This window comes from Bombus bifarius, unplaced genomic scaffold (assembly GCF_011952205.1).
Source record: "Bombus bifarius isolate JDL3187 unplaced genomic scaffold, Bbif_JDL3187 scf7180000008213, whole genome shotgun sequence".
NCBI classification, from domain to species: Eukaryota; Metazoa; Arthropoda; class Insecta; order Hymenoptera; family Apidae; genus Bombus; species Bombus bifarius.
The window spans coordinates 1,480,856-1,506,619 of NW_022884516.1; the positions used below are offsets into that span (position 1 = coordinate 1,480,856).

Sequence of the window (25,764 nt, forward strand, 5' to 3'; positions counted from 1 at the left end):
AGGGATAAACCGAAGAACGAGATTTGTCGAGAGATTGACAAATTTATCGATTCGATCACGAGGATCCACCACTGTTACTGAAATTGGTATACACGTACCACCTTTTTGCTGTTGAATCTCACCGCCGATAGATATTCGTTCGCGTGTTTCTTCAGGGATGGCTATTTTCCTTAATCTTTTTCTTCCCTTTTTTTCGTTATAAGAAAGTCAGATAGTTTAGATAGGGATTTTTATTCGATTCGTCCAAGTGTCCTTTGGTGTTAGAATATTTCAAGAGGATAGTGCTTCGTTGGAATATGGTGGATAGATCCTGCAAAGAGTGGATCATTTGATCGGTGTTACGGAAATATCTCTGTGCTGGAGCACGTTGGATCGAGTCGCATGCCCGCATAAGGATTGCATCACGTGCACGAGATACTTCCGGAACTTGCTGCCGGCCGCGATGTTTCAAGAGCAATAACGATCGTCTTGCAAATATTTCAAAGTGCAGTTTCTATGTAACGCTGCGCCGCGCAAATTCGGAAAATTCAAATCACCGGATTTACATAAATTGCAATTTTTCTCTCGTTCATAGAGAAGTCTCGATTATTCGAAATATCGTATCGTATTAATTTATGTAGCGCACGTTTAAAAACATATTGTCTATTTCGAGGATATTGAAAGTGAAAAAGATCGAACGAACGCGATTAATTAAGCTGTTCTTCTTTTCTTATTTAATCTCGTATTAGTCAGCGACGATACAGAGCGCAACGTGTTTCGTAAATTTCTGTTCCGTCTTGAAAATACCACGACCGCCGGCTGGTGATTGCACCTTGTGTTAAACGCCGTTCATTATTAGCTACGATGATGTCATCGTGGGAAAAGAAACGCGTTGCGCGTACGAAACTTGACATTGACATCGCGAGCCCTCCGCGTATTCTGAAATTCCGCTTCCGGGCTGATACTTGCAGACGTTAGGGCTTTCTCGAACAATTGTCACATTAATAAGACAAGTGAAGAACAATTTGGCAACAACTTATACAATGGCACCGACAGTTCTTCCTCTTCTTTTTTAGAAAATATCTTACTAAATCGTGGCTTCGATTCAAATTGTCGAGATGAATTTGTCTGATTTCTAGAGGCTTCTACGTCATATTTTATTTCTTATTAGACTTCATCTTGCAATTACAGTAACCTGAATGACTAATCAAAATTGCATCCTTAACGCTGATGTCATTGTTGATCAACGTGAAACATCACGAAAACACGATGCACCGGTTCGTAATCGGACATGAGGCGAATCCAAACGAGACGATGACTGATTTCGACGTTTCTCGTAGCACGATACACCTATGGTGATGTCGTCATCTTTTATGAAAACTCTTGGCACCGCTCTCTATCAAAACATTCTTTGATCTTCTTAGCTACAATGAAGCAAATTCAAGCAATTCGTACCGTGATCCAATAAAACAATCTGCTCTTCTATAAATTGCTCTATTCTACTTTGTTGTATCGGCGTTTCTCTGTCAACATTTCTCGGTTCACAAAATGTTTTAAATACTATATCGTGCATTTGAATTATCAGTAACTATAGAATAATTTCTAAATTAAATAAAACATTCCATAAAATGAAAAAGACAAGTAGCTAATTGAATCCTTATATATACACGGATTGTTAGAAAATAACAAAATCAAATCTTCGAATCGACCAATTGGAATTAAGGAACAGGATTTGTAATAAGATTTCGATCTCGTTTGTTCGTCGTTTGATGGAAATTATATAAATCTTGTTCCTAATTCTTTTCAGTGGAGTGCAGCGTAACTTTACGTAGAAACGTGCAACTCGAAGATACTTTGATTCTGTTACTTTATAACGAACTCGTGTATAATTCTATAAGAAGTTAAGAAATTATACTTCTAGGAATTCGATATAAATTCAAATATAAGCATACCCAAATCACGACTAACGACAGAGCAATTCTAAAACGAAGTGTGAAATTCCAATAAAAGAATAATTCCGGTTCCGACATGTAACCAACAGACTCCTCGCACAACCACACACGGATCGTTCGTCTACTTTTAGCCAAAGCGTCCTCCGCTCTGGCTGGAACGAAGCCAACCATAGTTGAACCAGCGACACGCATTTCCGATTCTAATTTCGTCGCACCTCTGCCTCGGACAATTCCTTCTGACCGATCGATCCGGCGTATCCTCCGCCTTCTTTTCTTCTTCGTCTCGTGACTCCTTCGTCGACCTGTAGCCTACGAGTAGGCTGGACAGGAGCGCGATGATCGCGCATTGGCACGCATTATTGGAGACTCGTAGGCCACGAGAAATATGCTAAAATCTATTTTTACGCCTGGCCTCCGTGTACAAGCACGCTGCTAAGGGGCAAATCGTTTTCCGTTAGTAAGGTAGCGACCACAGGCTCGCCGACGGTCACGTTGGTATTCCCTTGGCTCTGTAAACACTTCTAACTTCCAACTGGTTCGTGTACAAAATACACGCGTATTCGTGAACGTGTATGTTGCTCGGTATCTTGCGGAGAACACGCGTAAGTTGTTGCTGTTCGAAGCTTGTTTGACGGCAGGTTATTTCAAACTTTCTTACTGTTACTTCTTCTTTTGGTTCCACACAACTTCGTTTCGCTTCGTGCAACACGATATTAGGAGCTATCGAAGCTGCGAAGTTTCGAATTTTAATCCTAGAGGACACGCTACTATCGCTAGAAACTCCTTTGGCGCCAGGCTATTTCGTAATTTACATTTCTGTCTCTTCGTTTCGTAAGCAGTGACGGATGCCACCAAACTTGTGAAAGCTCGAGCTTTGACCTTCGAAGAAGTGCCATTTACGTTCGGAGCTACTTTGGCGCCAGGATATTTCACGGTTTACGTCTGCGTCTCTTGGTTTCTGCGCCGCTGCATTCCGATTTTTCTTTTGTAACGCTCACTTTCCGTTCCGAGTATTTTCATCGAATCGTTTCATTGCGGATTTCTTCGCTTCGAATTCCATTTCAAATCATTTTTTTCTGTATCTGTCCGTTCGGACGAATTTTATTGTCTTTTCGTGATGAACCTGTCATGGAATGGGATCATCGCGGTTCAAATCTCGACCTCGAAGGAACATCGAGAAAAACGATAAAGCCTCGCATTGCGTTTAAAACATCGTTGCATACAAATATTCTTACGCGAGGAATATCATCGGAGAATGAAAGAATTCGGTGCTCCTTGTAGGCTCATCGACTCCCTGCAGACGAAATCCAAGAAGGCGGACGAGGACTTGGAGGCGTTCGAAGGCACCGAACGTGAGATCGAGCAGCTGAGGAAGCGTTTGAACGAGGCGCGAGAACGCGCCTCGAACCTTTACGTCTTCGGTCCGGATCAGGACGCGACCGAGGAGGAGCTTGACGAGCTACGCTGGGCTGTCGAGCAGCTCCTCGACAGCACGAAAAAGTTCTCAGGAAGCACTAAGGCGCGGTACCAAGCTAGCCAGCAGCTGGTCCCTAGTGATCTTGCTCAACACCTGACAGCCCTTGAACTTTGCGCTGAAGCGACGGCGCAAGCGATGGAGGAGAAACAGAGGGAACAGAAACGGGCTAGAACCGTCAGGTCGGATTACTTAACCGATCTCGACGAGGTTCAAACGTGGATCAGACAAGCTGAATTGAAGGTGCAAGACAGATCCATCGAGCCTGCCCCTCTGAAGGAACAATTGAAACAGGTGCAAGACGAGTTGGGCACGATCACCGACAAGCTCGAACGATTAACGAGAAACGGCCGTACCATTGCGGAGAATACGAGGGACGATACTGAGAAACAGTTGATCGACAGCACCGTTCACAATGTCACTGAACAGTTGAACCAAGTTAGGAACTGGCTGGACGAGAGGAAGCAAGTGGTAGCTGATACCATTGACGCTTGGCAGAGATTTTTGACGTTGTACGAGGCCGTTAAGGCATGGACCGAGGAAAAGAGACAGTTCCTAGTCGAGCCATTGAAGCTCAGCACCCTTGTGCAGGCTAGGCAGAGGCTGCACGAGTATTCGGTACGTCCGAAACACGTCTATCGAACCGTGATCCTTTCGACTAGTGGAGAAAGCCAGGAAAACGTGGGTTTCTCAAGTTAGAATTTATTTTCGGTCTTTTCTTGGGATTGGCCTTTGCTCGATCCCTTCGTCCGACTTTGTTGCATAGAAGCATCTCTTAAATTTTCTACTATCTATCGTCGAACAGTTGAAATATGCACACTAACCAGTGTTGCGACGAAGAACGTTGATACACCATTGCATTTAGTATATTTACATACTAATTAATTAGGTCCAAGTATGTTAAATTTCTTATTACTCAGTAGTACTTTCGTATTGACTACAAAGGTTTGATATTACTGGAAATAAAATGTAGATACGCTTCGTTGAAAAATATACTTTTTGTAGTCGTTGCAAATGGCCACAATTACCGCTGTATTACTGTAATATTCGATTCTTGAAAAAGCAATATTTCAAAACTATAACTTCCAAGTGTAATTCCTATTGGACGCGACATACAACCGGAAAGCTTCAATTGTAACAGCGATGCAGACTATACGCGCTATGCAGACCTAGAGTTCTTCGAAAACGCACGTTCCTTTGCATTTCGTTCCACGAAAGGGGAAATCACGGTTCGCTATTCGTATCTATCTTTCTGTCAACCGTTCGTTCTATTAATCTTCGGGGTGGGTTTGCAGACAGCCGTAAAAAGCTGCAAACAGATCAACAAGAATCTCAGTGATATGGGTAAGGAGCTCGAGAGTATCGGTCAGGTTTGCAGCGTGGGCGACTTGCCCGAGAAACTACTCGAAGCTGAAGAAGCTAAAGTCCAAGTAGAGGGTCAACTGTTGGAAAGGGTTGGTTTTTCTCGATCGATCAGCGAATCTTATTTAGTTAGGGGCGGAATGAACGTGCGTAAGATGAACATCGTTTCAAACTATTCGTTTCAGAACGCGCTGCTGCAAGAAACTAGCGAAGAATGGGAGCAGTGCGAGCGAAAGATGAAGGAAGTGAGAACGTGGATCGAGAAAGCGAAACAGAGTCTCGAGTCGCCGCAGAACAAAAAGAAACCATTACGGGATCAACATAGTATAAGGGAAAAAATGCTGAGCGATATCGCGATACAGAAAACGAAAATTGGTATGTCGATGGAGAAACTTCAGGTTCACTTCCGATCTGGGATTGGTGGCGATAGTCGAATCGGCGAAACGGTTGACGAGCTGTTGGCCGAGCTAGACAATCTTAATACCAATGTGAGAGAACAGACTACGGCATTAGAGGCTTGTCTAGCTCAGATTGATCAATACCAACAGGTTAGAATTGCTCAGAGGATTGTTTTTCTTTTTTTTTTTTTTTTGTTGCTCTAGACTGGAGCTGTATTCTTTTGAAACTTGATTGCTGATCCGGTTAGAATTTTAGGGAATTAGCTTTATTATTTATTATTTAGGGAATGGGAAATTAGCTTTATACGTAGGCAATGGAGAAGTTTAATTGGAATATAGGAAGTTTTATCACAGTTTGAAGTAAGTCGAACAGATAGGATCAATGGAAAAAATGAAATAATGGTGGTGAAACGGTTAAAGGGTATAGCAAAGCTTATTTTTCTGACGCGTTACCTTCTTACGTGGATGGTGCTTCGAGGTGCATAGTTGCATTTGTTGCACTATGGAAAATTCGATTGCACTCTATTCAGATGCATCGGTGTCCTTGTAAAAAAAAAAAAATGTAATTGCATTCTGCAAGCGTATTGCTATAAGAAGAATGTAATTACGTGTATAAAAGGATTGTACAGTCCCATGTTACAAGTGCACTGTTACACCGATGAAGAATTGCATATAATTCCTTCGGATTTATCCTACAGAAAGGTGAAACTTCAAAGAAATACATGTGCTATACCATTGAACTATCTTCAATACTATTCCCCTATCTACAATCATAAAAAAAAAAGATTACCTGTATGCGTAGAATCATAGTAGCGGGTTTTCTAGAAATAAAGGGGATCAGCAATCGTTTCAATGACGCCCAAAAGAATACGGCTGACGTCCGTTTGTCGTTCTAGGAGATACAACAGTTGAGGCAACAGATTATGCAGGTGGAGCAGCAACTAAGGACAATACTGAGCCCGACGTATCTGTCCGCCGATAAGGAGAAGGCGTTACAGGAGCAACAGGTAGGTTTGTCTTGATCCCACCTTTTTACCACCTGCACAAGTGCGCTAAAGCAGCAAGTTGATTTTTTGCATCTGCTCGATACCAACTGAAGACCACCACCAGGATAATAATTGCGTACTTTTCGAATCTCTCCCATTGAAACGAGTTGTTTCTTCTTTACTTTTTTTTTTTCTTTTTTTTTTTATTCGTATATGTATTAAATTCGTGGTCGGGGGTAGTTTTTCATCGGTAAATCACGGACTTCTCTCTGGCATCTGCTCTCGAGACACCATGCCTGTTCTCAAAATATTAATTTCTCAAGTGACTAACAATTAACCGTCGATCGAGCCAACATTAATTCCTTAACCGCGTCAGGGTAAAATAAGATTTTTATTGGCTACGGATATTTGTGAATTCCACGTATACTTTCATTTCTATTATTAAAATATAGTTAAATAGATTAACGCGAAGTGGCCAATATAAATTTGTAACATCCATATCAGAATTATACCAATCGGAATTTGGAAACATTTTGATAATCCATTTTGAAGAGACAGAGGTCGACGTACCTTTTTCTGATTATAATTTCAATCAAGGTGTTTCCGTTTAAATTTCTCCATGCCAATATCCTTATTTTCATTTCATACGCATCAATACAATTATTTCTCCTTCCACTCCAAAGCTTTTCTTAAACAATTCACCAATGCTTAACAATATAACATCTGTTAATAACATGAAACATATATAACAATCGCTAAACATCTATTCACATCTTTCTCTCACTTTCTTTAACTCTGTCTCTCTGTCTCTCTCTCTCTCTCTCTCTCTTCTTACTACTTCTTCACATCTCTCTCGAAAAAATAAGTTAATCTGTAATAACATCATGCTGATTCCATTATTTCAAAAATTGCGAATTTATATTGAAAGAAAAATATAATTCACGTGCTCTCGTTGAAATTTTAATACAAATATATTGATCGTTCTTTCGTCAAGATAGCGATTGAACAATCAATATCGAGTTCGTGTATTCGCATGCTTAATCATCGTGGTGGTACATCTGTTACGCGGTATTGGTTGGTATCATGCTCTTGACTAAGGTTTTATCTCACCTGTTCTTTTTGTAACTGAGAGATCAATCGGTCATACATCACTGTTCACGCACGTCTCTGCGTTTATTCGTCTGTTTCTCTACTTTCTATACGTATCTCATGATCCATGTATACATCACCATACTCTTAATGACACACCTATATGTTGTTTCGTGATGGGGTTTACTTGATTTTGCTTGTTTTCTCTTTTCTTTGTATAACGTCACGTGTTTCTATCTTATTTGTACTTTTCTTTTCTCGCCGTCTCTCACTTGTCTATACTATCTATGTATCAATGAGTGTTACAAGAATAACGCAATTCTGAATCTTTTCGAATTGCACCGCACTCTATATATATTACATATATATATATATACTTATATCCATAGAGTAAATAGAATATGAAGGAAAAATTGTAATAGTCGCACAAAGATATGTAAAAGTCGCATCAGTATGTGTAAAAAAAAAAACGAAACGAACGATTGTCTTGCAACGTTTCGTCCACCACACACAGAAATGTCTGTTTCACACACCGTTTCACAGTAGGCTTTTTCCATCGAGTTTCTGTCGTTCACGAAAGTAGCGCTCAGCTGAACTTGTACGTTACGATTCGAATGTATACGCAACGCGAGCGTTCGTCCTGTCGTGTCGAGAAACTCGAACATCGACAACGAACGCGATCTATACGTGAAAAAAAAAAGATGTATTACGCAAGAAAATCAAGTGACCTCCAAAACGCGCGCCGAGACTTGTGAGAACATAGCGAACACAAGTCAACGCTTCGAAAGACCAGTCGAACTTACCTCGATAATTTCTCTTATGTTCATTCGTTTCATTTCTCTTTCTTGTTCTTTTTCATTTAACTTCACATTGTGTTCGCTCTTTTTTCTTGTTTAACTTGTCTTTAATCCATCGCATCGGCTATTTGATTTACGAACATTTTGTTTGCTGTACCTTTTCCCGCCTCTCCTATAAAAATACAAAAATCCATCCTCCGTTTCACGTCCCACGTCCCGCCTTCTTCGTTTCGTTTCTGACCATCGTTTCTGCTTCGCCATCGTCGTCTTCTGGGGTTCTGCGGCGTCTACACGATTATTAATCGTCTCAATTACTCTCCTTTGTTCTCACCTTTCTTTGGTTTCTCGGATCTCTGTCTCTCTTCTCTTTCGATCGAAATTTTGTTCACGATTTATCGTCCATCTCGCTCGATCGCTCGGCGTGTTGTTGTTTCTTCGTTTGCTCTGCTCGTTCGTATAGATCTGTCGGGAGAAGATCAAGTCGTTGCAGAGCAAAATCCAGGCGCGTACCGAGAGATCGAAGATCCTCGTGCAACGTGGCAAGCCCGATCCAGAACCGTTAGATCCATGACCAGTTTGGTCGTTTAGAGTCGATTGAGATCGTCCAACGTTCTCGCGATTCTACGTGATCACGATTTTGACAGCCATTAGTGTCGTTCCTCGCGTTCTTTTCTCACCCGGTTCAATTCCGCGCACTATATCCGGAGCGAAGGGTACGTCGACACCAAATTGGCGACAGAATCGAAGAGATTCGAATTCTTCGAGCTTCAAAGAATCCTGAAGTCTTCGATCTATCGTGTAAAAACGTCGACGTTCGTCCTCGTCCACGGAATGGAAACCGATCGATTTTTAATACCTCAGGATCTTTTTTAGCGAACTTTATATTATATATATGAATGTATGTATGTATACGTATATTGTCTATATTACATTATATCGAGCAAACTTTTCCTAAAACGTGTTATTCGTTCAGGCATAGAGAGCAGAGTTGCGTTCATATAAAAGAAAAAAAAAAAAGTAACAAAACCAATTACCAGTATACTGTTTTAAAAGAGAGAATAAAGAGCCCTCTTTATCGCCAAGCAATCTTGTATTTCTTCGCGAGCTACACCACCGCTGATCATAACGTTAATCTAGCATACACGCATATAATACTAAAACTCTCCGACAAAAGGGAATTCTAATCTTCCAACAACCCCTTAATCGCGCCCCTGACCACATTATTTAACAGAGAACCACCCCGATCTCCCATTATTTCCATACCGACTTAACATCTTATCTGGTTCACCCCTGCCACAAAAATCAAACAAACAAAAAAATGCAAAACAACACAAAAAAAAAAAAAAAAATAGAAAAATGTCCCAGAAAAATTGACGTATGTGTATTCCATTGTTGTGCCTTGGCTGTTCCTCCGTGGCGGATAAAGCAGAGCCTGCAGCAAAGGATGGACGATTGGAAGCAACGCGTGAAGATAGTGCTGGATCAAATATACGCCGTGGACCCGTACTATGTACAGAGCAACGAGACAAGGATCGTCAATCAGATCTCGTACGCGGACATCGCCGCAGGTCGGACAAGTCCGAGCTCCAGGGGTTCTAGCCCCTTTAGAAATCCCCGAGACGAGGTTTCTTCGGTGCCCCTTTCGATTCAAGTGCTCAAACCTACCGTGCAACTGTCAAGAACAATGGAAGCCCAGAAGCAACCTGCTATCGAACCAACTGGCGACAATACTCCAGCAAATGCTGCAATAGCGGAGACGAAGATGAAAGAAGAACAGTCAAGACCTGAAGAGCAGAACGAGCAGAAGGAGCCTGAAGTAAGAACCGAGGTTAGAAGACGCGTCTCTAAAGTAGATTCGGTGGACTCTAGATTGAGAAATCAGTCTAGAAGATCTGGTTCTGTGCGAAAGGACGTTCGAGGACCTATTAGGGAATCTCCTGAAAGAAATTCGTCCGCGGAGGCTGACAATGAAATTTCTGGATCAGACGCTTCTAGATCGGTAGTGGAACAGAGGAAGGAACCGTTTGTACTTAAGAATACACTGGCCCCTAAGGTGGAGAGAAGAGGAAGGTCCGCCAGTCCCATTTGGATGCCTGGATCAACTTCCTACGCGGATATTCTTCGTGGAAACAGACAGAATTCTCGCAGCCCTTCGGTGGAGACTGGCAAAGATGCTCACGTAGTTGGTAGAGAAGTCGCAGAGACTGTGGTCGAGGAATCTTCCGTAGAAACTGTTCAGACGGAGAAGATGGAATTCGAGGTGGCCAGAGCGGAAGTAAAGGAAGGGGCAACGGCTGAAAATGCTTTTATGGAACAACCAAGCGAAGACGTAGCAGTGGAGAGCTACCAACAGCAGCCTGCCGAGGTCGTGCACGAAGTTGTACCTGAAGTCGAGTCTCCTGTGAAAACTTCTGAGGAACCGAGCGAAACTCAAACCAGTTGGACGGACGAAAGCATGGACGAGTACGTTTTATTGAATGAGAAAAGTTACGAAAATGTTGCAAGACCGCCAGTTGCAACGCAACAAGTTCCAGAGGTCTACAACTATATTCATCCGGCTATTCCTGAATTGGTTGGTTTCATCGGGTCTCAGATCGCCTATCCAGTAAGTTCCTATGTCTACATGCCAGCTGCACCGCCTCAGCAAATGGCTCTTCCTCATTACACCGAAAGTCAGATGGCCTTTCCATCGGAGCCGTACGTGACACAGCCTAGCTACATCCCTGAACCAGAGATTTATCAGCAAAATCAGTTGCAGAAGCATCCACAAAGGCATCCGCATCAAACCAAATTCAAGATCCCTCCAAAGACTACTCCTGTAGTTGTGCAGAACGTTGAAGAGAAGTGTTTACCTTCAAGAGCTCAACAACCTGTGGATATTGAGCCTGTCGTTCAGTCAAATATTCAAGCTGCTGTGCAACCTGCTGTTCAAGCGGAAGAAGTTTCTGAACCAGAAAAACCAGTAGAACCAGAACAGTCTATGCAGCAGCCTATCGAGCAACCTGCACAACAAGTTTCTACGCCAGTTGCAGAAAGTACACCTATTAAGACGAAAAGTACTACCTCAAGCGAGAGCAAGACATTCTCGTACGCCCAAATTTTATCGCAGGGTCTCAGTTCTAAACCGACATCGACTACAAGTAGTCAATCATCGACAACGGTGACTTTGATCTCAAAACAGGCGAAAGAGCGTTCACGCTCGCCAGTGAACTCGGCGACGTCCTCTGTGCACGAGTCGAGTCCTCCTCAGGAAGCTAGACAGACTCGAGAATCGACCGTAGGCAAGTCAGCAAATACGTGGGATATATCGAGGAGAAGGGAGACGAGAAAGACTCACCAGGAGTCGCCAAAGACGAAGATTCCTGAGAAGAGAGCTCGCAGAGGACCAGAGCAACCAAAGGCTTCAGAAGTATTTCAGAAACCTCAGAAAGAGAAAGTCAGGACCAGTACGGAACAACAGAAACAAGTATTCGAATTCAAAGATGAAATTACCGTGGAAGATTTGACGGCTTCTCCGAAGGTAACTCCGAAGAGTGTCAAGGTTGAGATTAGAAAGGAACAAGTGGACGATGTTAAACCAGAAAAGAGAATAGATGCTGAAGAAACGAAAAAAATGGAAGATCACAAGCAGGATGAAAAGGACGTTCAGGAGGAGAAGGAGGTTGATGTTCAACAGAGGAGCAGGTCTCAGGAGAAGAAACGAAAGGCGAAGAAGAAGAAGCCGGAGAAGGTGGACGACGAGATAGAGAAGGCCCTGAAGGAGATCGAGGATATGGATAAGCATAAAAAGAGGGATAAGTCGAGGGAACAGGCTAAGAAAGATACGGTTCAAGCTACGGTGGAAAAATCCAAAGAAGAAAGTGAAAAGAAGAACGTGAAATCTAATGAAAAGAAGAAACAGGGTAAATCGAAGATGGAGAAGATTAAAGATGAATCGGAGACTGGAGTAAGTCAGTCTAACGCGAAGGAACAGGTTAAATCGAAAGACGATGCGAAAGAGAACAAAGAGGAGAAAGATTCTGGGAAAAGGATCGCGAAGGATGACGTTAAAGCTTCTGAAGAGAAAGCAATGAAGGTTGAAAGTCGAAAGAACGAACCTGAGAAGAGATCTGAAGTGAAGATGGATTCGAGTGAAACGAAGAAAGTGGACGCGAAGGAAGAGAAACCGTGTAAAAAGAAGCAAAAGGGTAAGGAACAAGCTGGTACAGCGAAGGACAAATCTAATAAAGATACCAAACCCACGAAGGTTGACGCGGGGTCGGAGCAAATTAAGAAGACAACTGATGAGGATAAAGTAGAGACTCCGAAACAGAAACACGTAAAACCAGATTCAGTTGAAAGTGTTCAAAATTTGGAGCAGATAAAGAAAGAAGACACAAAGGCTACGAAGCCTGTAAAATCAGACAAAACGCCTGAAACTAAAGTTGAACCTAGGAACAAAGTGCAAAGCGAGCCTAAAGAGAAAGAGCCAATGAAAGAACAGGAGAAATCGAAAAAGAATAAGAAACAGAAACAAGGCAACGAACAGGAGACTTCTAAAGTCCAGACACCGAAAAAACAGAGCCAACAGAAAGAAGACAAGAAAGTAGAACAGTCGAAACAAAAGAAATCCGAAGAGAAATCAGAAGTAACAAAAGATGTGAAATTGTATGAAAAGGAAGGAGTTGAAGCAGAAGTTAACGTAAAAACTCCAAAAGACGATAAAGATAAGAAAGTGGCTGAGAAAGAGAAAGGGAAGGAGGATGATACAAAAGAACAGAAGAAGGAGGATACGGTATCGGAAGTAGAACCGAAAACAGATATTAAAGAAGAACAGAAAATGGTAATTAGCGCGTTGGTTCGCGTAATGGAATCTACGATGGAGATTAGCAAAGGTGATGAGTCGAAACCAGAAACAGTGGTGCAGGAAAATGCAGACGAAAAATCAACGAATAAACGAGAGAAGAAACAGAATAAATCTGGTGAAGAACAAATGGTTGAGACTAAGAATTTGAAGAAAGAATCGAAGCCAGATTCTGTACAAAAGGAGGAACCGAAAAAGGTAGTTGAATTGGAAAAACAGACGAAATCGAAGGGAAAGAAATCGAAGAAAGAACCCGATGTTAGTCAGAAGCCTGCGCCTGAAGCGATAAAGATGGCTGAAAAAGAAGAAAAGAAGATCATCGATAAGCAAGTTATCGAAGAGAAATCAATTAAAGAGGAAGAAATTGTCACGGAACAATCGAAAAAGGAATTAAAAACTGAACCTGTCACGCCAAGTAAAGGACAATCTGATAAGAAAAGACGAAAGAAGTCTAAGTCACCGACAAAAGCAAAGAAAGAAGAAGATTCAAAGTCTGCGTTGCCTGTGGAAGAAAAGGAGAAACCTAAAGGAAAAGAAGCAGTAGAAGAGGCTAAATTAGAAGAAAAGAATGGTAAAATCGATAACGATGGCAAACTGATATCTATAGAAGAAACGAGAATTACCGGAGTTGAAGAAAAAATTACTGCGATCCAAGCGGAAAATCAGAAGGAAGAAAATATTGTAACAGAGAAGACTGAAGCACAACCTAATATCGAGAAGAGTATTACTGGAGAAAAATCTACAGAATGCGTCGAAATATTTGTAGACAAAAAGGCGGAAGAAACTGTAAAGAAACCGGAAGAACCTGAAAAAGTTGAAACTAGCGACGTGAAAAAGATAGAAGGAATTCTTCTGCCTGAAGTACCGAAAACCGATAGACCGGAAATCCAAGAAGTTCCAGGAACACCATCAAAGTCCAAGAAAGGGAAATCAAAGGAAAAAGCTGTCACCGAAAATACCACACCCATTTCCGCGATCGAGCCGAAAGAAGAACCCAAGTCCAGTCAACCAAGCACACCGAAGTCTGACAAGAGAAAGAAGAAGAAACAGGAGAATAAAGACAAAATCGTGGTCGAACCTCCACAACTAGAACAAACGATAGTCACTGAAAAACCTAGCACAGACACGAAACCAATCGAAGAATCTGAAAAATCAATGGAAACACCATCATTAAAACTCGTAACTCCACTGATAGAGTCTCAGAATAAAAAGCAAGGCCACGTTAAAAAACCAATTGAAATCGAGAAAATTTCACTGACAAAGTCTGACGATTCAGAATCTCGCTCGCAAGAACCGATTGAAAATCCAAGTACAGAAGAAGATTCTCTTCTTTCAAAGAACGAGAAAACTGCAAACGTTTCAGCCACTGTTTCACCAACCACAGAATCATCTTCATTAGAGAAAACGGTTACCACGGTGACCAGCAGCGTGCCTGAACCTGTCGAAGCAAAGCCATCGATCGAAAAAATCGTAGAGAACTTAGAAAGTATTCCCTCATCCAAGGTCGTAGGCTCCAAACCCACTGAATTAATCACCCTGCGTCCTGAAACAGTAGAGAGTAGCCTAACAACCACCGAATATGCTAGGGTATCGGATGATTCAGCTGTTGGTATCCCCTGGAAAGCATTAGATACGTTAGCAGACGTTGACAAATCAATTTCCGATTACACGGTATATCTTGACGATCTTGTTAAAGACGATCAGCCGATTCTGTTCGGTAGCGTTCAGGATAGGAGGAGAGGTCGTTCTGGAACTCCGAAATCTGTAGGAAGCGCGAGAGACGAGAGGGAGTTGGATAATTTCGAGAAAGAACAGGACGCGAAAGTTATGCAGGATAAATCTAAGCACGAAGTTGAGGGTAAGAAGGATAGGATGAGGGTTAAGGAGGAAGTTAAGATTGTCGGAGAAGCTGCAAGTGTAGAATCGAAAGACTCAGGTGAGTTAGTGGTAGAGAGTGAAGGTGAAATTGTGCAAGAGAAAGGAAAGATGGGTACGGGACCGGAAGAGTCTTCTTCTGATATTGAACAGGGACAGGGAAAAGGAACGGGTATCATGTCGTTAGAATTGGAATTAGACACTCGTGAAGTAAGTATTCTTCCTACTCATGTAAGACATATGACACCTGAGACAAAATATATTCCCGAAATTGTAACTGTTCCTGTTGACGTTCCTAAGTCTGAAAGGGAAAATATTGATGATAAAATAAGTACGGTTGAAAAGAAGGTAGGAGACGTCGAGGAACGTAAAGTTGATGATTCTAAACTTAGAACGGAAGAAGTTGAAGAAAAAGCAGCTCTACTTGAACAGAAGATCGTAGACTCTGAAAAACAAGAAGTCTCTATTAAGGATGAAGATTCTAAACCTGAAAAGCAAAAGGTTGAAGATAAATCAGGTCAGATTAAAACAAAAGTTGCAAAGTCTAAAAAACAAGTAGAAGTTACTGTTAAGGATGAAGATTCTAAACCTGAAAAGCAAAAGGTTGAAGATAAACCAAGTCAGATTGAAACACAGGTTGCAGAGTCCAAGAAACAGATAGAAGTTTCTGTCAAAGGTGAAGATCCTAAAACCGAAGAGAAAAAGGTTGAAGATAAACCAAGCCAGATTAAAGCACAAGTTGCAGAGCCTAAAAAACAAGTAGAAGTTTCTGTCAAAGGTGAAGATTCTAAACCTGAAAAGCAAAAGGTTGAAGATGAAACAACTCAGATTAAAACACAAGTTGCAGACTCTAAAAAACAAGTAGAAGTTTCCGTCAAAGGTGAAGATTCTAAACCTGAAAAGCAAAAGGTTGAAGATGAAACAACTCAGATTAAAACACAAGTTGTAGAGTCTAAAAAACAAGCAGAAGCTCCTGTTAAAGGTGAAGATTCTAAACCTGAAAAGCAAAAGGTTGAAGATGAAACAACTCAGATTAAAACACAAGTTGTAGAGTCTAAAGAACAAGTGGAAGTTTCTGTGAAAAGTGAAGATTCTAAACCTAAAAAACAAAAGGTTGAAGATAAACCAAGCCAGATTAAAGCACAAGTTGCAGACTCTAAAAAACAAGCAGAAGTTTCTGTCAAAGGTGAAGATTCTAAAACTGAAAAGAAAAAGGTTGAAGATAAACCAAGCAAAATTAAAACACAAGTTGCAGACTCTAAAAAACAAGCAGAAGTTCCTGTTAAAGGCGAAGATTCTAAACCTGAAAAACAAAAGGTAGAAGACAAACCAAGCCAGATTAAGACGCAGGTTACAGAGTCTATAAAGCAAGTAGAAGTTCCTGTCAAAGGTGAAGATTCCAGACCTGAAAAACAAAAGGTTGAAGATAAACCAAGCCAGATTAAAGCACAAGTTGCAGAGCCTAAAAAACAAGCAGAAGTTTCTGTCAAAGGTGAAGATTCTAAACCTGAAAAGCAAAAGGTTGAAGATGAAACAACTCAGATTAAAACACAAGTTGTAGAGTCTAAAAAACAAGTAGAAGTTTCTGTCAAAGGTGAAGATTCTAAACCTGAAAAACAAAAGGTTGAAGACAAACCAAGCCAGATTAAAGCACAAGTTGCAGAGCCCAAAAAACAAGTAGAAGTTTCTGTCAAAGGTGAAGATCCTAAAACTGAAAAGAAAAAGGTTGAAGACAAACCAAGCCAGATTAAGACGCAGGTTACAGAGTCTATAAAGCAAGTAGAAGTTCCTGTCAAAGGTGAAGATTCTAAACCTGAAAAGCAAAAAATTGAGGATGAAGCAAGTCAGATTAAGACGCAGGTTGCTGAGTCTATAAAACAAGTAGAAGTTCCTACTAAGGTTAAAGAGTCTAAACCTATCACAAAAGAAATTTACCCATGTTACTTTACAGACTTGGTCAAACCTTACTGGTTCAATTATCGTCCTTACATCGAGGCAGAGATCAATTTCCATCGGTGTTTCAAAGTAGTAGAGGTAATAGAAGAAAATGTGCCTGCTTCTGCACCTCCAAGATTGGAGAGTATCGAAAGAATTGCTCAAGAATCGATTATGAAGGAGCCTAAAGAAGAAGAAGAGAAGTCAGAAGACACGGAGCAATCTGAAGCTGAAAGCAGAAAGCTTTCGCTTATCAAAGAAACTCTGAAATATCCTATTAGCACATTTTACAAATTAGAATCCGATTGGGTGAAATCTAAGCAGACTAAAGAGAAAGAAGTTATGGCAACTCCTTTGGAGGAATCTAATCTTACAAGCGTTGAAATTGCGAAGGAAACAATGCAGATTCAAGAAGATAAAAAACATTCCGAGATATTAGATGCTCAAAACATTTCAGAAAAAGACATTGACAAAGAGAAAACTATCGCAGAAATAACCACGGAGATTAAATCCACGGACATGATTTTGGACCAAACGGCAGCTCTTATCGAGAATGTGAATAAAGAGCTTGATATGATGAAAAAAGAGAAGGAGCAGAGTACAGCCGAGGGAAAAGTAGAAGATAAAGAGGAAGAAAAAGAACCTGAGATACGGAAGAAGGAGCAACAAGTATCTGATAAGAAGCCGAAAGAGAAATCGAAGAAAGAGAAGCAGCCGAAAGATGAGAAGTCAAAGTCTAAGAAAGAAGAAAAGAAGGAAATAACATCACCGGTAAAAGAACCTGAAGTAGTTGAAAAGAACGATATTACAGAATTAACCAAGGCTGTGGAACAACTTACTATGATTATCCATGAAGAAACTAAAGAAGCTTCATTGGAATTCAAACAGTCTGAAGAAGTTGAGAAGAAAGATATTGCGATTGTACAGGGGACAGAGTTCGCACAGACAACTGAACAACTTGTCACAAAAATAGACGAACCTTCGGCAGTTCAAATTATCGATCGAAAAGAAGAAGAAAAGATAGAAAAGAATATTACAGAAGAAGAACCATTAATCACATTAGAACCAAAAATTGAAGAAGTAGTAAAACTTGCAATCGAATCTTCTGAAGTGGAGAAAGTGAAAGAAGAAACGAAATTAGAAAAAGATAAGAAGGAACATGAGAAACAGGATGAAAAGAAAGAAATTGTTCCAGAACCTCAGATCCTAATTGAAGAGAAAATTGAGAAGGAAAGTGAGAAGGTTGAAAAGCCTGTTTCTGGAAAGAAGAAAGTTTCTAAAGAACCTAAAAAGAAAGATGTTAAAGAGATAACGAGAGAAGAAAAGTTAAGCACAGAAGAAAAAGCCTTGTCGCAAGAATCTATTAGTGTCGTGACTGAATCAACAGCAACTGAGAAATCAATGAATGGCAAAGTACCAGAGATAGAAGATTCGAATGCATCTGAATCTCCAGTGATAGAAAGGAAAACTAAACCCTCGGATAAGCCTAGGAAAGAAGAAGGAAGGACAAAGTCAGGAAAGCAGAAACAGCCTAAAGAAAAGTCTGATATTAAATCTACGTCTACCCCAGAAAAAGATGCAAAGAAACAAGAAGAACAGGAAATTTCTTCGCCAGATTCGAAGAAGAAACGTGATGGAAAGTCGAAAAAAGCAAATGAAATCCCAGCAGTGGTTCCTCAAGAAACACCGGCTGAAGCTCCTTTGGAAGAAACTAAGAAAGAAGAATCTCGATCAGAAATAAAAGAAGTATCTAAGGAAGAAATTCAACCGGTATGCGCCAAATCATGGGCATCTGTCGTTGGTATGAAAGGAACTAGCGATCTTCCTGCAGAAAATGTACGATCTATGACAGTAACTGCTCAAGAATCGATAAGTGGAACAGCAGAATTAGGCAAGGTAGCACAGATAGTAGAAACTGTGCCTGAAGAACCACAAAGCCCACAAACGCAGCATAAGAAACATCAAAAGAAGAAAGATACGAAACAAGAAAAGATTGTTACCGAAGCAAAAGTGTCTTCCGTCGATACTGAAACTGAGAAGGAAAATATGAAGTCTGTCGTTCCTGAGAAAGTTGAAGAATTAGAATTAAATATGAAAGATTCTAACAAATCGTACGCTCAAGTAGCAGCTTCTAGCAAGGGAACTTCTCCACAATCGAATCAAGAAGACGTTGTGTTACTCAAACCGATTCCTCTTATGCCTGATCAAAGCTTACATAAACTAATCGAAGACGAAAGAATTACATCTGAAAAATCATTAATAATCACAGAAACTCCAGAGGCTGAAAAAGAAACATCCAAACCTGAGGAAATAGCAACAGATAAGAAGTTCAACGAATTAATTACTGAACAAGACGTTTTCAAAATAGAGTCAACTTCGTGGGTGGAAGAAATTGAAAAAGAAGCAATGGCGGAAGAAACTAGTTCCATGTCGCCAATTCCAAGCGCGATAGTAGTCGAAACGCCGCAGAAAATGAAGGATTCGTGGGCTACTATTGTTAGTAAACACGCGGAACCGCAGGAACCTCTCTCATCGCCCACTAGCGAAAAGATTATGATGAAAAAACAACAAACTGCCGAACAAAATTCAAATCCCCAAATACAAATCCACGTGGAAGAAGCTCCAGAGCCGATATCAATTGAAGAAGTGGTTAAAATCGACGAACAAGGTTTTATGGAATTCGTAAATCGAAAAGAACTGCGATCTAGACGATCGAGATCGCGTTCCAGAAGCATCAGACGAGACGAAGCAAGCTCGAAACAGTCGAGTGATAAGCCTATAGTTCCTGAAGAAATTTTGGCAGAAGAACAGAAGCAGTTGGACGCGCAAAAAGTGGAGGAACAAAAGAAAAAAGATGGAAATAAAGGAAAGGAGGGAAAATCGAAGAAAAAGAGAGGTGAAGCAAAATCGAGCAGTGGAGATCGCAATCAGGTGACAAAAGATGAACAGGAAAAGGATAGAGAAAGCCTTCAGAAGGAAAAAGATAAAGAAAAGACGAGTAAGATCGAGGAAAAGGATGTGAAGAAGATAGAGAAAGAAATAATAGAGCCATTAGTCGAGGAGAAGATACAGAAACAGGCAGAAAAGAAAGATACTAAGCAACACGAGGGCAAATCGAAGACGAAAGAAGTTAATTTGAGCCAAGAAAGCAAAGAAAAGGCAGGAGAGAAAGTTGAAGAAAAGCTTGATGAGGAAGTGAAAGAAATAGAGGTTGTGAAGCCTGAAACTCCAGAAGTAGATAAAATAATCGAAATGGATAAACAGAATTCGAAATCAGCAGATAAATGGAGAAAACCAGAAACAAAGGAACAATCTATTGCTGCTTCAAAGAAGAGTAAGAAATCAAAGAGAGGAAAATCTGATAAGGAACAGCCCAAAGAAGAACTAGAACATAAAGAACAAATGAAACAGTCGGGTGTTGTTCAGATAACAGAAATACAACTGAAATCTGAAGATGAAATTGTGAAAGAACCAGAAACTAAAGAAGTTAAAGAAATTCAAGAAGTATCAGCAATTACAAAATCTGAAGCTGAAAGTAAACCTGAGATTGTGGAAGAAATTAAATCTGAAAAATCAACGTCTCCAAGAAAACGTAAAGGAAAATCTAAAGAAAAGAAAGTAGAGACAGTATCAGGAATTAGCGAAACATCGATTGAAGAAAAGAAGGTACCTGAATCTAAAATTAAAGAAGAAATACCAGCAAAAGAGACAGAGGTTCGAGAAATTAAAGAAGTTGAAGAAGAAATAAAAATTACAAATCCTGAAAAATCAACCGACACAGAGAAGCATAAAGAAAAATCTGAAGAAAAGAAAGTAGAAACGGCGCCAGAACGAATCATCGAAACATCGGTTGATGAGAAGAAAGTATCTGAACTTGAGATCAAAGAAATGTCGGTAGAAAAAGTAAAGGAAGATGTAAAAGAAAGTGAAGCAAGTCAAAAGAAAGAAATTGATTCTAAACCAGATGTTCCTGAAGAGAAAAAAGAAGTATCTGCAAAGGAAGCAACTGAGGAGAAACATAAAGAAGAACCAATTAAGTCTCCGCAAACACCTGTTGCAGAAATGATTGTAGACACTAAAACAGAAACAGCAGAGGTAAAAGATGAAGCTCATGCAGACAAAAAGTTGAAACTTTCGAAGAAGGAGAAACGAAAGCAAAAGAAGAAAGAAAAATCAACTAGACGAGCATCCAGCGAAGAAAAATTAGAAAAGGAAACACCTGAGACGTTTGTTCCAGAAAAGAAAGAAGAAACAGTAACACTGGAAGAAGTAAAGCCAGAAGAAGCAAAGCCAGACGAAGTAAAGCCAGAAGAAGTAACTATTTCACCTGATGAAACCAATCAAGAAAAAGAACTTAATGAAAAACTACAAGAAATTAAGAAATTGAGCGCAATCATCCCTGGGGTGATTCCTGATGAAATAAAGCTTGTTCCAGAAACTATGCTTAAACCGATAGTCAAGGAAAAGACAAAACCAAGTAGAGAAGAAGCAGAACTTTTGAAACCAACTGAAGAAAAGGAAAAAGTTTCAGGAGAAATAGAAAACTTTGCTGAAAACAAAATCGAGACACCTAAACTAGTTACAGATAAATCTGAAACGCCCAAACCAGAGATAGATAAATCTGAAGTGCCTAAACCAGAGACAGATAAAGCTGAAACATTTAAACCGGATAAAACTGAAACGCCCGAACCAGTGACGGATGAAGCCGAAAAAGACATAAAACAGAAAGAAGAACCAACATCAGCTTCGAAAGAAAAATCGAAACGTAAGAACAAACAGGCGAAGAAAGGTAGACGTGAAGAACAAGAAGCAGCAACGAAGTCTGCGGATGAAGAAGTTCAATCGCCAAAGGATGAGAAAGAAATTGAAATATTAAGCGCAGGTTCTACTGTTCCATCAACTCCGGAAAGTCCAAAAGAAACAGTCGATCGAGAGAAAGACGCGACGATACCTGAAGAGAAAATAGAATCAGGTGCACAATTGAATAAGTTGGAGATTGATGAAACAAGGATCGAGGAGGTTAAGAAAGACGAGGAAGAAGCGAAGGATGTCTTGCAGGAACAAGTTGTTTTGAAAGAAACGATTATACAAGAAAAGACAGAAATATCTGCCAAAGACCAGGAAGAGGTCGATCGTCTACAGAAAACCGCAGAAATTCCAGAAGCTCAGCCTCTAGAAAAGAAACCTACGAAAGAAGAAAAATCTAAAACGAAGAAAATTAAAGATAAGAGACAGGAAGAGACGACTAAAAATGTCGAGAAAAAGATATCTGAAGAGGAACCAGTAATTTCCAAAGAGGAAATACCAGACAAAGTTTCTGAAGTTAAAACGGATAAAGTCGTTCCACCCGAGGCAAAACCGGAAGAAACCATTAAACCTGCTGAAATAATAGTGAATGGTAAACTAACAGAAGAAGATGACAAAACTGAGAAGGAAGTAACAGAAAAGAAGACAGAAGAAATCGAAAGGGCACAATCGGGAATCGTAAAAGAACTCGAAAGTATAATGCAAGAAACCGATCAACTTCCACAACGAGATATATCAACAGAAAAATTATTACATAAAATTGAGTCTCCCATAACCATGGAATCGATGCAGTCTCAACTAGAAACCGAAGAAGAATTCGAGAAATGTATATCCAGTGAACCAGAAATAGAAACGGTAGATATCGTGGTCGAGCCGGTGAAACCAAAAGTACAATTCTACATAGCCGACGAAATTCTAGTTCTAAGTCCGGAGAAGAAAAAACCCGTACAAACTCCCCTAATCTTAAAAACCCTGTCAGAACTCAGTAGATCCAAGTTCCTTTCTCTTGATAGCGGTTTTTGGCCGGACAAACACCCCTATCACGAGGCTGAACGCTACCTGTTCGAAAATTTGGCTAACTATCCGATGGAAAGTCTTTCCGACGATATCAACCGCGATTCTAACGATAAAGATGATTTCGACGGGGATCAGGGCGGTGGTAATTTGAACGAACGCGGCGGTAATGGTGGCCCCTTGAATTCTTATTTCATGGGTGGACCGCATACCGAACGTCTGATCGCCGATCTCCCAGGTGGTATAGGTAGCTGGAGCGATTACAGTACTTACTTGTCGAGCGAGAACGAGCAGAGAACGGACCAATCCACCGAAATGGTTCAGGAAAAGATCGAGAATCCAATGTCAGACCTAATATATCCCTCCGATAATCTAATTTCTGAGTTATCCTCTGTCCATCTCAAGGACGACCAGTCTATTTCCAAATTCGACGAACTGTCGTTGGAGCGTGACGTTCCTACAACGTCAGAAAACTCTGAAGATGTAAAATTGTCGTCACTGTCCACTGTCGAAGTATCCGCTTCTGGCGAACAACCCCTAAAGCTCGATTACAAGACCGTGAGCCCGGATCAACTATCAGAGTCCACTTATTCCGATCCACGTGAGTTATCCCCAACACCAAGTATCCCTGACCATGATCCAGATCCCAAGAAACATTTAGGTAGAGAAAAAGGATCGATGCAGCGGCGCACTCCAATCGTGGAGACGGAGAGAGAGATGGGGGTAACTGAAGATGAGGCTGAAAAGAGGATACGAGGGATCAAGGTGCGATCACAATACAAGCTGTGCTCGATCATCACCCAATCGAGCTTGAACGAGTTCATTATGTTTCTTGTTGTTCTTGTTACTGTTGTGTTATGCGAACTCGCGTGTGGCTATATGTATTATATGTAGGACACGCGAGGTCGCGTATGAGTGTGTGCGCGCGTGTGTGCTTGGTAAAGTGTTTTTTACTGTTTTCTTATGTCTTCGTTCGTTGTTGGTTTTATTCTTCTTTTTTCCAATTTTTTAACGTCTTTTTTTTTCTTTCTCTCTCTCTCTATTTTCATTTTTTCCACTTGTCTCTCGACGTGTGTATACATCGAACGTATATTATACTTCTTTCTACTCGCTGACTCTGTACGTTTTCACTTTGATAGCCGCTGTTAATAGTTAATTACCACTGTTAATGCTGCTACATTGCTGTTGCTTCTCTCTGTCACCGTATAGATCTTTGTTTCCTTCCTTCATTTGCATGCTATAGTTTTTTGATTTTTATTGATGCACGAGAGTAACGTTACTTGATTTTCTGGTTGCGTTGCGGTTCACTTTTCAAAATTTATCTCGCGATAAATTCGACTTGGAAGAAAAGAACATTGACAGAAAATAATTCTTTATAATACCGATTAACTTTATTCTTGTTCAAGGAAGCAGTTTGTAGTCACACGACACGTCACGTCGACGTATTTGATCAACAGAAATCCCTCTTAAAATATTACGTAACATGGTGTATTTCTCTAAACCTTTTTATCTTAGCGAGCTTTCCCTCTTATGGTCCTAAGAGAGTACTTCTTAGAGTTTGTCCAATGTAAAAGATCGATGTTACACAATACTATAATAAACCCGATTATTAGAGCGCCCTATAGCGTTATAACAATTTCTTGATTCTTTTGTCAAATCTGCATGAATATAGCTATATCTTCTAAATTTGTTTAATCATTAAAATTAAAGAAATTGCAGCATTTTTTGATACATTTATGTGTTTTCTGTCTGTGCCCCCGTGTTACGATTTGCTACAAATTCGACGAGTTCCTCTAATCCATCGATTAACAGACTGGTATCGGACGTGCACGGCATATTTTCTTCGCCACAATCAATCTTCACGTTCATTAATACATCCCTATGTTACAGGATATCATACAGGAGCGCCTAATGGTTTTACAGTTGAGTCTTTCGAACCTAAAGGGAACTTACTTGCCACGAGATAGCATAGACTCTATGCTGTCTGCAATCACGGTGAGATTACGCACAAAAAGCAATCTTATAATATTTTTCGATATCTTCCTTTTTCGAAAATTATTTTATCATATATTTATTTCAAATTTTCACAGATGTATATTCGGATATTTCGCTTATTCTGTGACTTGAACTATCGAAATGATTTTCAGAATCTACTAACGGAGCTCCAAGGATACGATCAGGAAGTGGGTCATTTAGAAGAAGAATTGCGTAAAATTCCAGCCGATTTGGAAGCACAAAAGCTTCTGTCGAGTCTAGAAGAAGTTCAGTCTCGCATCGCCACCCTTTTATCGCAAGCGGAACAAGGACGCGCTACTTTGGAAAGAGCGCGTGGCCAACAAGAACAACGCGGCCACGATATCCACGAATACAAGAAATTCTTGGATGAAACGGATAGCTGGCTGAAGAATATCGTGGCCGGTATAAAGCAGCAACAACCGCCTACCACGAACAAGGTGCGTTTATATGAAATAAAATTTATTTTCAGCTTTCGTGGCTGATGGTACGATGACACTTCGAATTGTACACAGAGAATCGAAGAATATTCGGCACGTGTTTGCGAGCGTTTACAACAATTCTATTGATTCTCACTGAACGCAAATATTGTTCTAATATTTCTCGATCCTCTGTTCTTTTCCAAAAATCATGCAAATCGAAATCGCTTGCATCTCATAAACTCAGAATTTTCATATCACGATTCTGCATTCTTATTCCTATTGCTAAGAAAAATTGGCAAATATCGGACACGATAGTTGATCGCGATTTTTACAACACACGGACCTGGTCGACGATCTCGTAATCCCCCGTTTTAGAATGGCGGCGTGCACGATTTATTTTTAAACGAAACCACGATATGCGGAATCACGCATATAAAACGTCTGTCTGTGTGTCTCTGTGCCGGGACAGGCTTTACAGGACGAGCTGAGCAGTCACGCGCAGCGGGTGTCGGAGCTTGAATCGTTGCCAGAAATCAGCACGCTGGCAAAGGTCCTGAAGAATGCGCTGTTGGAAGTGATGTCGCGACTGCAGCAAAGGCAGCAGGTATCCAACGTTTTCCAATGCACGGGAGCTTTCGCAAACTTCGCTGGTCTTCGCGCAACAGTCTCGTGAAATACACGATGATACAGAAACAGAGAGTTCTAGGAGTATGAAAGAAACTTCAAACGAAAAGAGAAACGAAACTAGAGTTGAATAGAATTATTTAACGAATATTCATTACATATTACGTAATACTTGTTTACATTTATACGAATAGA

At 40.5% G+C, this 25,764-nt stretch overlaps 1 protein-coding gene across 14 annotated transcripts in view; it reads left to right on the top strand.

Moving 5' to 3' along the window:
- LOC117210805 (nesprin-1) overlaps positions 1-25,764 on the top strand; it is a 112,153-nt gene that overhangs the window by 55,619 nt on the left and 30,770 nt on the right. For 7 of the 14 annotated variants that reach the window (XM_033454162.1, XM_033454153.1, XM_033454158.1 and 4 more), the window contains 9 exons: positions 3,213-4,023; positions 4,701-4,859; positions 4,953-5,315; positions 6,062-6,172; positions 9,464-15,664; positions 15,869-23,275; positions 24,401-24,505; positions 24,658-24,963; positions 25,415-25,549. In XM_033454162.1, coding sequence (XP_033310053.1) covers positions 3,213-4,023; positions 4,701-4,859; positions 4,953-5,315; positions 6,062-6,172; positions 9,464-15,664; positions 15,869-23,275; positions 24,401-24,505; positions 24,658-24,963; positions 25,415-25,549 — 15,598 coding nt within the window. Of the gene's footprint in view, positions 1-3,212; positions 4,024-4,700; positions 4,860-4,952; positions 5,316-6,061; positions 6,173-8,497; positions 9,120-9,463; positions 15,665-15,868; positions 23,276-24,400; positions 24,506-24,657; positions 24,964-25,414; positions 25,550-25,764 lie in introns of those variants that run through there. The other 7 variants (XM_033454165.1, XM_033454166.1, XM_033454167.1 and 4 more) reach the window with 5 other exon arrangements.